General features: G+C 42.3%; 1 protein-coding gene across 6 annotated transcripts in view; it reads right to left on the bottom strand.

The window, feature by feature from the left end:
* The window catches only part of igsf9bb (immunoglobulin superfamily, member 9Bb), a 130,853-nt gene that overhangs the window by 33,281 nt on the left and 83,613 nt on the right, over window positions 1-13,959 (bottom strand). For 4 of the 6 annotated variants that reach the window (XM_072661476.1, XM_072661474.1, XM_072661478.1 and 1 more), the window contains exons 7-12: window positions 11,678-11,823; window positions 7,511-7,653; window positions 6,807-6,947; window positions 6,593-6,709; window positions 6,173-6,323; window positions 4,959-5,082 (exon numbers count right to left, since the gene is read on the bottom strand). In XM_072661476.1, coding sequence (XP_072517577.1) covers window positions 4,959-5,082; window positions 6,173-6,323; window positions 6,593-6,709; window positions 6,807-6,947; window positions 7,511-7,653; window positions 11,678-11,823 — 822 coding nt within the window. The remainder of the gene's footprint in view (window positions 1-4,958; window positions 5,083-6,172; window positions 6,324-6,592; window positions 6,710-6,806; window positions 6,948-7,510; window positions 7,654-11,677; window positions 11,824-13,959) is intronic. The other 2 variants (XM_072661477.1, XM_072661475.1) reach the window with 1 other exon arrangement.

Here is a 13,959-nt window from a genome sequence, read left to right on the forward strand (position 1 = left end):
TGAAATCCAAACTCGTCTGGCAAGAACAAAACATTCACTTCCTGGTCCAAACTTTAGAAACCATACTATGGATTTTAATGAACTCTTATTTGTGATGTTGCAAAAGACAAAGAATTCATTTAAGATGGTACACCCATTCCATAGCTTGCCTATTCCCTTTAGAGAAGAACTGACATAGAATAGGACTCTCTGGAGCAGATAAACCTGAACCTATTATAAACATGAACCTATTCCTAATGCCAGACGTGATCAAAAGGGGTATAAAGCCTCCCCACATGGAACTGTGTTCCCTGGAATGATGGTTGGTGCTTTATCCAGTACTTTTGGGATGAGTAGGGAAGTTAGGGATAGGGTGAGGCGGTGATCATCCAACATCCTGACCTCAGTAACACTTTTGTTGCTGAATGCAATCAAATCCTCACACCAAAAATCTAGTAGAAATTCTATCCTTCCCTGGACAGTAGAGACAGGTACTCCAACAAAAGTAGGACAAACTTTTTTAATACCCTCGATTCTGGAAGAAACATCAGCAGGTATCCCAGTACTGCCATCCATTTAGTGTCTATCAGTCTATTTCAGCATCAAACTTCAAGCCCCGCCCATTCATGGTACAAAAATCCTAAAAGCCCGGTCTGCTTTCAGAATGAGGCACAATACAGGGCAGCCAATCAGAACAGAAGCTATTTATGTATTTCTGCTTTAAAGGCACTGTGACGTAAACAGTCCACTTAAACCTAAGAAATAAAGAGAGTTGGGTCATTAATAAATGAATTATGATGATTTTATGTAATTTACTCCAAGGCATAAGTGGGCCTGAGAAACTAAAAACAGTAAAATATTAGAAAACTGTACAATATTGGTTATTTAAACTATGATCCAGACTTTACTCACTATTGTACGTACTTCTTATTACAGTGGCAGAGTAATCCCTTAATAATATCTATTAGTTAATTTACTAGGGACAATGCACACTAATGAAATATTGTTAATGTGTCAGTTTAGCCAACTTCTCAAATTTACAACTGTTCTCCAAGTGATGCTAAAGAGAGCACAAAAGCATTGACTAACACTGAATAAAAAAAAATAGATACAGTAATAAAACAGTGGTGATCTAAACTGAATATAGCCCTAAGACCAATCCTTAAATAATTTACTATGGGTTCTTTACTATGGGTTACACATAAAAAGGCACTTTAAATAGAACATAAACACTAACACATTACAGCACATATATTCTTGGTTGTTGTATTTCCACCAACAAGTTTTTACATTCACTGCATTCACACCAGCTGTAGATGTGGCCTTCTTTTAATACCACATTATCTGCTTACACCCACAAAGACAAATAAGCAAAGGCATTGCCAAGCATGTTCCCATTCTATAGGAAAGAGAGCACAGGGAGCTATAGAATGCTGATATTCATGGTGAATATCACTGGGGACTGCGCCAGTGCGGTAGCAGAGCTGGGGGCAAGCGCAGGCAGCAGACATGGGAGAGAGGAAGAGAGAGAGAAAGAGAGAGAGAGAGAGAGAGAGAGAGAGAGAGAGAGAGAGAGAGAGAGAGAGAGAGAGAAGGGAACAGTAGGGGAAGATCAGTTGCAAAACGTGCTGCTAGTTAGTTAAGCTGAGGCAAGGGCTTGGCACGATGGATCTAGTCATTCGCACAGCAGACATATCCCCCCCAAACATCTGAAAATAGTCCCCTTTAGCCAGCTTACTGAAATGAACTGACAACACTGTTCGCTCACCCACATTTACTGAAAGTAAAGGACATTCCTTGTTATACTTACATACTGGCAATTATGGCCTTTGTATGCGATTCACCTACTGTAGCAAAATGGCCTAAAGATGTATGTCTCACTGGATCAGGAGAGGGCATATGACAGAGTCTACACATTAATATGTCAGATTCATGCATTCTCAATATCATTCCTAATATGTCTGCTTGGTTAAAACGCTGTACAAAGATGGAATACCTTTGTCTGGGTCATTCAGATATATGAGCAATCTGAAATGTGCTTCCCACTGGACCAACCCATAACATAAGCAGAGGAACCCGGCTTTATTGTACATAAAAGACAACATGTCAGATGTAAAGAGATGTAGTGTAGTGTATGATGTTAAGTGGGAAAACATGGCGTATTTTATTGATAATGCAACACAACTGGCTATTCGTTCTACACTATTCTATTTTGTCAATTGTATTCTAACCTTCAGTCTTCTTAGTAGCTTGTTCATGATTCCTTTGGTTGTATCAATGAGTCTCATTGCTGGCTTTCCTCTTTCTCTCTCCCTCTTTCCCAAGCATGCAGTGGCATACAATTATGGGCACCACCTTTTATGAAGGTCATATTGTTGCAGGTGTCGCTGCACAGTGAAATAGTGCACCACCACTCCAGAGTCTGCTTAATCTTTCTGAAGGTTCTAGCAATCCAACAAGAAGATTTCTCTGAGCGATTTTTGACCTTCTAGTCCTCAACTTGATCTCCACTATTCTTATTTCTTCATTACATTAAAAACTGAGGAAATGGCTAGTTGGTAACTTTGCTACCTTCTTGTAGCCTTCTCCTGCTTTGTGGGCATCAATTGGGGTAATTCTCAGAGTGCTAGACAGCTGCTTAGAGGAGCCCAAGTTTGAGGAGTCTTCAGAACTATCTTCAGTAACTTGCATCACCTGGCCTGCCCCAACAATGATTGTGAGCAAGCTGTGGCCCTAACAACCTAAATAAGGTCTAAGATCTTATTAAAAGTTATCTCAAAAGTAAGCTCAGATCTCTTAAGGTGCCCAAACTTTTCCATGGTGCACCTTTTCTTTCACTCTAAAAGTAGTGCAACAAAAGCAATCAAGTAATTTTGACTAAAATGTTAAAATATATGTTTAAAAACATATTTCTTTTAATATACAAAATGAGATGCTGTTTGTTTATCTGGAAAATAAATATTCTGTACTTGTAGAATTTTGAATTTGGTTCTGATATTTGATACAGAATTTCTGATTAGCCTCGGTTAACACAAATGTAAGCACTCAATTGCTGTTCCCACTGGCTGGGCTTATCGAACAGCATGAGCACACTATTACTTTTCTCTTTACTGAAGTGTTTAAAGGGCAGACTTGCACACTACAGTACATATGTCTTCTCCTCCTAATTCAAGACTTTGTACGCAGCACATTTCAGAATAATTCCACTTTGGGCTTTTTTAGGCTAATCGCTCAAACTCAGCGTGAACTTTTCAATAATTACATGACAATCCAGCTGGCTAACTGCGGAGCAGTGTTAGCAAATGCTAGCAAATGACCGGCTGCAATGTCCCAGCAGGTAGCTCCCGGCCCCATTTGACAAAAATTCTCTGTATCAGAAAAACTCAATGCAACCAGAGGAGCATGGGAGAAGTTTCATTCAAACAAAGGCTTTATGGATTGGGGAAATCTCTTTGTCAATCTTACACAATTATGAGGCTGGGTTTCAGTAGAGATTCAATGCTGATAGCCTATGTAGTTCTGGATTAGACAATACAGAAAATGGTTCCAGACAAAAATATTCCATTCATTTTTCATCTCAGTTTAAAGCTGAACTGCTATAAGATAATTTGTTTGCTTCTGGTCTCTGCCGATACACACCTCACAGAGTAGAATAGTCCATTATTTACCCCCCACCCCTCAACCCACACAGATGCAGCAGCCTTTCAGCAGCAGTACAGCTCAGGGTCCATATGTATCAAACATCTTAGAATGAGAGAGCTGATTTAGGGTCAGAACTTGAAATTCATGGAGAAAACCAACCCTTGATCATAGTTAGAACTGTCAACTTGGCAAGTCATACTCACATACTCGCATCATTTTTGTCTTTATATATGATTTATGAGACTGGTTTAGATGGTTTATGATACTGTGGCCATTTGTCTAAGCCCATAATGTTAATAAACCAGTAGTCCTCAGCCTGGAGGAGCCAGCAAAGACTAGATTGCTCCTCTGTGGGTTTGGTAGCCATCATCTGTGACTAACTGGGCACATGCAAATGTGCATTTCCTTCACTGAATTCAACAGCCGCAGTTAGAGCAGGACAGGGGTTAATTCAGGGCCACAGTTGAAAACCTGTGGTGAAGTGAGTAACATCATTGCCGCACACAGAACCATGAAGGGGAAGATTTTAACCAGAAGAGGGTACCCTCCTCCCTGGTGCACAAAAGCAGAACTCCATTTACTTCCATTCAAAGTTACTTTCTTATATATTTATTAAAACTTTATTACTGTTTTAACTTTATTACTGAGTGGTCATCACAATCATGGACTTGGGGAGGGTGCCATATGCTACTGCTCTGTTAAAAGTTTTCTCATTTCTCTGCATTTCTAACATGGTCGTCATCTGAAATGAAAGACTTATGTCACTGGCTTAGTGCTGGAAAAACATCTCCATGAAACCATATTAAAAAGGGTTGTTGCCTGAGGTACATACTTCTGGTTAGAGCTAATGAGCAACTGAGCACCTCCCACTAAAAAGAATTGGCATTAGAGCTAATGACTCCCTTCATAGAGGTCTCATACTTCATTCATACACTGGAAGTTTGGGGTTCGGTTCACAATTTAGGCAGAAATCCCACTGCTTGGTTGGCATTACTTTCACCTACTACTGTAAATATTATTTAGAAAGAGCTTCAGCTAAATATGCAAACGCAGATCCCACCAAGACGTACATACTAAAGTGGCTTTGAGGATTGAAATAATGAATCTTTTATAAATGTTTAGGAATTTAAAGTAATATATCCCACGTGTCACGTCAGAATTGTTAGCATAGTCTTTAAAAATGACATCGTAAGGTATTGTGATATCATATCGTTAGGCCCCTAGTAATTCCCACCTCTACTAGACCAGCACTATTATCCCAAGACGTGTGATACATACCACCTGAGGAAAAGAGTTAGGAAAGGAAGCAGAAAGCAAAGCATGCTGGGATGACTCACACATGGCCGTACCAGACTGAGAATGTCTGCTCAAAACCTCCGTCGTAGCCAGACTCCCATGAGACGTTGGCCGAGGTCGTCGAGACCGAAACGCGGACGTTGTTTGGGGCGTGAGGGCTTGTGCCTGCGGGGAATGGACAACGTCTGTCAAAACAAAGTCCTAAAAACACACACCTGCACACCAACACTGATGCCGACATGTAGATTTCCTTCTTAACCTGCCCTACGGTACTTTCTACAGGCAGAGGTCCCTTAGTCACACTGATTAGTGCAGTTACTCCCCCTTACACACCCACAAGCCCACGCAGAAACACATGCACTAGCATTGAACAGGAAATGGACACAGAGAACAAAGAGACAGACAGTGAGTCAATTCTGCTGTATCTCTTAACCAAAGCCAGCAGGCCTGTTAACAGCCAGCTGGTCTTAAGTCTCTTACAATGGACAACATGCCTTTAATTATCAATTAAATGCACTCTCTTGAACAGAGGCTTAAAACAGGGGCATTCTTCTGAGAAAATACGACAGATAAAGAGGCAAAGACTGAGACAAGCTGAGCTACAGATCTGGTATTGAACACCTGCAAATTGCCCCAGCAGCTGCGGCCCAGCTGCTAATGAGAGAGGCCGCAAAGATTTCGCTTCACGCTGTCCACTTCTCTTTTGCATTCAAATGGAGGCTAGCCGAAGCAAGCACCACAGACCACCAGCTAAGCCATTGGGCCAAAGTTTGAAGGCTGAGCTGGCGGATCCACCCTTCTGCAGCTGCACAACTAATACAGGCCCTTTCTAATGAAACTAAACAACCACAACACTATCTGTGTTCCACTCATCCAACAAAAACCCTCACAAAACAAATTGGACTGTACGCCTCTTTGTGTACGTTCCCAGCTGATGTAGATACTTGCTCACCTGTGATATTCAAATGGCAGCAGAACTGCACTTCACTGGCTTGGCAAATTGCTCCTCACTATGTCTACCAGGTGCTGCAGTTTACAAATTGAGCTTTCGAGAGGCATCAAATCACGCTGATCCAACGATACTGCCTCCAGAGCCAGAGGAGATCCAAAGTCGTCTCTGCTTTCAATTTAGCGAATGGAAATGCCTGGACTCTACACCCTATCTAATCATAATAAACCCCTAGAGGGAGGAAATGTCAAATTAGCCCACGTAGGCACGTCACAGCTTTGCATCATCGGCCGCGTCAGCTCCTACCGATTACTAGGAGGTGCGTGCTGGCAGTGATGCTTGTGGCGACGTTGCTGGCGACACACTCCCACTCCCCGTGGTCCTCCTTGCTGAGAGATTTGAACTGTAAGCTGCCTCTCGGTAGGACGTTGTGCTTGCCCCTGCTGGGCTTCCCTACCTTTGACAGAAAGGGTGGGAGGGGGGTGTAAGATAACAGGAGAAAAGGGAGACAGACAGACAAATGATTTAGAATCATTTTATGTGTCATTTTCATTTTTTTGTTTTATAAACTTACAATTATACAATAGCAGTATTTCTTAAAGGGTAATTTAGAAATAATTTTAGTATATATATATATATATATATATATATATATATATATATATATATATACACATACATGTTGAGATAACTTTCCAACAGAAATAATTCTCTCTGTCATATCACCTTTCTCCAGGTAATGTTGGGGAATGGGTCTCCTTCTGCCTCACAGGGGATGACCAGCTCTCTTCCTGCTTCCTGCCTATATTCTCCTCCAGGAACCACCAGAAACTTAGGGGGATCCTACACATGAACACAGACCATGTCCGAGAGCAAAAACTTGAAATGTACGTGCATGTGTCTTGCGTGTGAATAGCTGTAGGTTTGTATGGGTGATTACCTTTAGCACCAGGGGGGCCGAAGGGGACTGTCCCATGGTACCCAGGGCGTTGTAAGGCACGCAGGTGTAGGTGCCGAGTGAGTCCTCTGTCACCTCAGCCACTCGAATACTCCCATCCTCCATCTGGCTCCAGCCAGGGTACTGAAACACACATAACAGCACTATTACTACAAACACACAATAAACACAGCTCCAGCTTTCAGAATACAAGCAAGATCATTTGAAATAAGGTTATTTTAGATCCTTTATTCAGTGCACTTGGATCCTAGATGAGAACTCCTACATTCTAAGAAAAGGGGTTTTATAAAGTGCTTAGACTCATAACAGCAGTGGAACCCATTTGGTGCTATATTCAAGAAAGTTCTTCAAAGAACCATCTACAAGCTGATTGTCCACCATAGAAAAGGACTGTTTAAGCAACCCTTGAAGTTTTTTGTTTTTTAATGGTGAAGAAAAAGAAATGATGAGATGATATCCCCTTCTCTGAGTGAATGGTGAGTCATTGATCATTGAGAGTGAGAGACTAGAAACCAGTGTGAATCTCTGAGTCAGTCCCACCTCACACATTCTTTTTGAAAAGCCTCCACTCCAGACGTTGCTAAAGCTGAGCTTCACAACACAGAAGTGCATCATGCAGAAGAGATAAACACAAGCAGCAGAGGACACCCTTCTTTGTCCTCCAGCTGGATGGCTGCGGGTCTTACCTTCTCTATCCTCAGTGGCAAGCCGTCTTTTCTCCACTTCACTGAAGTGACAGGTGGGTTGGCATCCACCGGGCAGCGGATGTACCCCGGCAGTCCGATGGCCACGTAAATGACGGGTGGCATGTTCACCACGCGGGCAGGGTCTGCAGGACACACACGGTAAGAGAGACAGAGTTTGAGTAAGTGACAGATTCTTAAAAATTCAAAAATTTAATTACATGGTTCCTTAGGGTTCTTAGGGTTAGAGAGTGCATTTAATTGATAATTAAAGGCATGTTGTCCATTGTAAGAGACTTAAGACCAGCTGGCTGTTAACAGGCCTGCTGGCTTTGGTTAAAAAAACAAACAAACAAAAAAAAACACGAGCTACAGAACAGTTACACTCAATAAGCACTTTACTGGTCAGGTGCTCAATAAGCACATACTGGTCAGGGCCTTCTTTTGCTTTCAAACCAGTCTCAATTCTTCATGGGATCCCATTAAATATAGGAACCATTCATTTGAGATTCTGGTTCATGCTGATGACACTGCATCACACAATTCCTGCACACTTTTTAGGTGACGGTGGTCAGGTCATGCTGCAAATTTTCTGTTCCACATTCAAAAATGTCTCATCGGATTTAGATCCAGGTGACTGGGAAGGACATGGTATATTAACATGCTGAGAAGGTGGGTAAATTGAAGCCATGAAGGATGCACATCATCAGCAACAATATCTAAACAAGCTATTGAATAGGTTGCTGTAGCCTTTTTGTCAGCTCAAACCAGTCAGGTCATTCTCCATTGACTGCTCTCATCCGTCTGCAGAACCTTCATGATAAAAGGGTTGTGATCCACACAATGTGTTAAATTTTTTTATCAACACTCAAATTTCTATATATTACTTTAACCTTTTGGTTCTATTTAGGACTATGACCCTTAAAGAACCATATGTCATGTCATGCCATATGTTTCCCATTAGAGAAAATAATAATTTACCATATCAGAACCATACCACAAGAACCATATCAGCATTCATATCAGCCCATAGTTCTATACAGAATCAAATTGGTTCTACGGCATCTTTTTTTTTCATTTTAAGAGTACAGGAAAAAGAGGAAAGCTGCAGTACTGCTACTGAACATTAGCAGTCATTAGGCCTTGCTGCTGAACTATTGGCTGCTTTTCAACCATTAGCTAACAGCGAGATGAGAGGAGATAGTCCCATCAGATTCCAGCAGCAAGCAAGCGGATAGCCATCTGAGTGATTAGGCTGGCACGCATGACATGGATCCTCTAATGATGGAGTAATCCCCTAATCAAGGATCATGTGCTCCCGTGCTGCAGCCAGAAATATGGATAACGCTAACTCTGCTGGACAGAGAAAGTGAGAACCGTATTGGCTGGGTTTTTGAAAAAAAGGAGCCATTAGTCTGACCTCTTACGAGAAACCAAAAGAACCAGCAAATGCAGACAGGCGTTAACGGGACGATTCCTGCAAGTGCAAATGGGGCATCTTTTTTTCTTTATTCTGGGCAGAGAGTGGATATCTGAGACACCATCACAGGTATGCAGTCGGTCATGTGTAGCACACAGCGTAGATCACTGTCTCTCATTAGAGTGCAGCCTCCTACTGTAGGAGTCGCCAGCGGGGGAATATGCGCCAGAGCACTTTAAAGGAATCCACCGCTCCATCTTTACACTCGTCAAAGTGCCGGGATCTATTTTTAGCAGAGGTGGAAGGAGGAGGTGTGGAGAGAAGGGTACGGACAGAGGGATAAGGGTAAAGATGCAATAAGAAGCACAGACCAAAGAATAAATAAATAGAAGAGAACAAAAAAAAGACACACACACGCACACACAGACGGTTAGATAGAAAAAAAGGAGTTTAAAAAAAGCTGCTGAGTGTAGGCCAGAGCTGCAGTGCTGCCAGCCGCCTAGTGGGGGCACCAGTACCCATAAGCACCAGCCTGCCAAGTGTCTGCAGGTGACGTCACTGCAGAGGAGAGGGTTTCCACACAGGATGATGTCACCCTCTCCACACTGCCCCCTCCTCTGTCTCTGTCTCTCTATCTCTCTCACTCTCCCACACTTTCTCTCTCTTCACACATCAAAATCAGAATCACTTGGCCAAGTGCATTTGCATGTGGGAAGAGTCTGTCTGGCTGAAACTGGTGCTTACATAAATGGAAAGAATGCAAATAGCACATAAATCGTATGCATAAGCACAACATACAGCCTCAAAGGCGACTGCAAAATGCACCAGTATGAGTATGCAATGTCTAAATGTACAAATGGGATAGAGATCCGGTGAGATATGACTGAAACAGGTACAAATAGAATAGATTAATGGATTTCACTGCATGATATATATATATATATATCATAGTACTAATATAGGTGAGAAATACATAAGATACGACAATGCGTTGTCCGAGGTATGCAAATCGGCCAGGCACACAAACATAGCCTGCAAAAAAGTGCAAAATACACAAATATGAACGAAGAGAATATGCTACAAAGTGTCCAAAGCTATGTGTTGGTGCAGGAGACTCCAGAACCCCCAAAACTGTTCAACATATCTCTCTCAGCACCTGTCCTCTCTGCTCCGAAATCACAGGGGCTTGTCCAAAAAGAGGCCACAAAAAGAAAACTGCCGCCACCAGCTGTGTGACGGTTCTGCAAGACGGCAGGGGGAGGAGGTGTTGCATAACAGGAGCAAACAGATCAATGCTATGGTTCTGAATTTGAGCGCTGATTGGGTTTTTAGACATGATAGGATGAGCCTCCTGCAGCCTGAGCTTTCACTCTCTCAGTCTCAGCTCAGCTAAGCTATGATGTAATGCCTCTCTCTCTGGCTCTCTGTCTTGCTCTCTCTCTCCGCCACCACACTTCCACAAACCGACGCAGGCCAATCTCGTGCCCGAGGCTGAGGGAATTCAAAATGTCTGTTGCCTTGGATACCGCAGTCACCACCAATGGCACGCCGTCTCCTCTGGACAGTCATGGCACTAGTCCACCCGGCTATTTGTTGCACCCACGTCCTGTAAGCATTTCACTGGGCTACAAAAAAATCCAAACTGATACACATGTACCGTTTACATTCTTTATATGTATTAACATAGAGGACACTGAACTATGACTGACTGTCTAGTCTTTTAGCTTACGCACTCAAGGTCACTGTTTCAATTCAAGCCCTGACTCCAGGGACAAAGAGCCATTCCAATCTCCAGGCTGCAAACAGAAAAGCTCTGGGCTCCTGGCTAAAGCTAACATGCCCCAAAGCCTGTACACGAGCAAACGAAATTGGCTTGGAGACTGGAGTAACCTCCGATCAATTACAACACAAAAGTTCTATTGTTCAGCATACAGGATATATGAAGATACAAGTAATTAAATTACATATGTTAAAACCCACCAGATGGACAATAGACTTCACTTAACGTTCTTAGCATAATAGCCTTAGGGTATGGGATAGGTATTTTCAGAAAAGCACCATAATGCCTATGGATGTTCTGATACTATAAAAAAACTGTTCTCCTATTTTACCACATCCCAATGGCCCTCCACTGGATTCAGATCCAGTGATTGGGAAGACCACTGCAGAACACTGAACTCATTGCCATGTTCATGAAACCCATTTAAGTCTGTGGCCTTCGAGTGATAACTAATTGGTATTAACAGGACCAATGTAAGCCAAGAAACACCTCCATCTCCATCTCCATCAGCCAGGATTATTGACACAAGGCTGGTTAAGTCCATGAAATCATGTTGGCACCAGTTCTGACCTCCCCATCATCACACCTGGCTACGTTTCTGCAGTCCTTAAGTTTTGGGGAGCCTTTATCCACTGCAGCGTAAGTAGAACCGTGGTCTTCCACCTTAAAGGTTTAACGTGTTGTGCAGTTTAAGATGCACTTCTGCTCACCGGAGTGGTCATCTGAGTGACCATAGTCTTTCTGTCACAGGAGATTGCAGGAGATCAGCTTTTGTTGCACCGTCAACAAAACTTTTCTCCATTTTGATGGTTGATGTGAACTTTACCTGAGGATGATCCCCCACATCTGCATGCTTTTTTCCACTGCACTGCTGCCACATGATTGGACAATTAGATAACTGTGTGAATGATAAGTGCTCAGTGAGTGTATTTGTGCATGGGGCTGATGCAGGATGTGTGGCCTGACTTACATTGCACTATCAGGTATGCTGATGCAGAAGGGGGCCGGCCAAGGCTGTTACTGGGACTGCAGGTGTACTTCCCAGCATCTTCGGGTTTCACCTGGGCTATGATGAGGGAACCATCGATCAGAATGCTCACTCTGCGCTTCAGATCACTGCAGAGAGAGCGGGAAAGATCACTTCAGTAACATTACCATTACAGTGCTGATAAATGCTTGTATATTTAATAACGTCTATACAGCTCATTTAAAGCAAAGGCATTCAAGTAATTAAACTCACAAGGACTTAAACACAAAGACGTTCAAGTGGCCAGACACATTATTCACTCCTCTTAAGACTCTTATAAATAAAATACTCTCCAAGTGCTATCCCCAGCTAGCCAGAGAGCGATATTGGGAAAATCAAAACAGCTTGAGCAGACAGAGTGCTTGTGCGAGCGCTATTCATGCCCCAGTCTCCCTCTGCTCTCTTTCCCTGTGCTTTCAGCAGAGCAAAAAAAGCCATAAGATCCTTTTTTCTATAGAGTGCACAGGTCACGCATGAGAGAGTCTAGGATAGCTCAGGGCTACGCAACTTATAATCAGTGCTAGTGGAGCATGTGATGACACAAGCACAGTGTCACCAGATATTTCTGTCAGTGGAGCAAGGAGAGCAGAGGCCATGCTGAACCTGAGCCATCTCATACTCAGACTGAGATCAGACCAGACTGAGATCAGATCTGGATCTATAGTACTCTAGATCTCTACAGAGTTCTAGTCAACTATATATCGAAAGTAGTTATTTGCTATTGCACTAACATGTTTGTTTTTTGTCTTTTTAAGGCACCCTCTAGGGGCTCTGGGGGCCTCCACTATTCCCACCGTTAGTATTTGTGTGTGAATAGTTCTGCGATCTGGTATATCATTGCACTCTTGGTTCTCACCTCCACATTTCACATGTTTATATTCTAAATGCTGCCAGTTTTCTTAATAATATAGGTGCTACAGATGGTTCTTTGAGCAATACCATAGAAGAACCACTTTTGAATAGGATAGGATGAAAGTTCTTCATAATCAAACATAGTTTCATTACAGAACCAACACTGGTTCTTCAATGACACTGCTTTAAGTACCCTTGGCAGGACCTTTATTTTTAAAGAAAATCAACTACACTGAGGGATATCTAGGCTCTTTTTGAGATCAGCGATGGACTCCAACCACAGGCAGTCTTTACTTAAGAATCGAATATAGCTAACATTTAGTTCCTCGGTAACGAGCTGTCAAATGAGAGAGTGGGAGGAAGCTCAGAGGAGTGTATAATCCAGAGGCAACAAGCTCAACGACACACTGACACATGTAGACAATGTGAGGTGGATAAGTGAGACATCAGCATCAGGCATCAGCAGTGCAATAATTCAGCAACTACACTTAGTCACGGCTGCGTGGATAATGGCAATGGAAATAAATCAGTTTGATTTTCAGCTCAAAAACAACTGAAAGCTGATAAATTAAGACACATCTCCATTGTAAAATCTACACCTAAACACATACTGGATTTAATTCTAATTCTCTTCTTATGGATTACTATGTCTTACTTACTTATGTCTATACTCAAGTCTTGTTATTCATATGTAATGCTCACAACAATGAGCAACCAACCACTGATGCAATGTAACTGAGCAACCAACCGGGCTTAGAGGATGAATCGGCTGGCAGATCCCTGTGTCACCCAGAATCACACTAAAGTGATGTTGGGAGAGCACAAGCCATCTACCCACCTGAATAGAACCAGCGGTTCACGGGTCATAGGACAGTGCCTGTGACAGTCTGCTGGACCACGTGGAGCCCTTCTAACTATTTATAATGAACAGAACTCAAAAACGGAGGGCTACACTTCATTCAACATATAGTGTCTATGAATTTGTCTATGAACTACGTTTCTGCTGTATATTTGAGTGATTCAACTGAGAACCATCTAAAATATATAGTATAGATAAAAAATAAAACACACATATTTAGAGACTTAACAGAGTGTACATCACTTATAAATGAAGATTCCTAAATTATTTTTGATGTAATAAATCTTTAACTGCTACCGTTTTGTAGAGCTTCTCTAAACTTCAGAACGGTTCCTCATCAACATTTACATCTTGTTTACAAAAACGATTCTTTAAAGAACCATCCACTAAAACATGTTTAGGGCCTTTGTTTTAAAGCATGCAATTACATGAAGATGATCAGGGCATGGACAGCATGTTGACCATGGGTCTCCGACAGTGAGGTATGGTACAGTAATGAACCCGATCATAACTT

The sequence above is a fragment of the Salminus brasiliensis genome, chromosome 18 (assembly GCF_030463535.1).
Source record: "Salminus brasiliensis chromosome 18, fSalBra1.hap2, whole genome shotgun sequence".
Taxonomy (NCBI): Eukaryota; Metazoa; Chordata; class Actinopteri; order Characiformes; family Bryconidae; genus Salminus; species Salminus brasiliensis.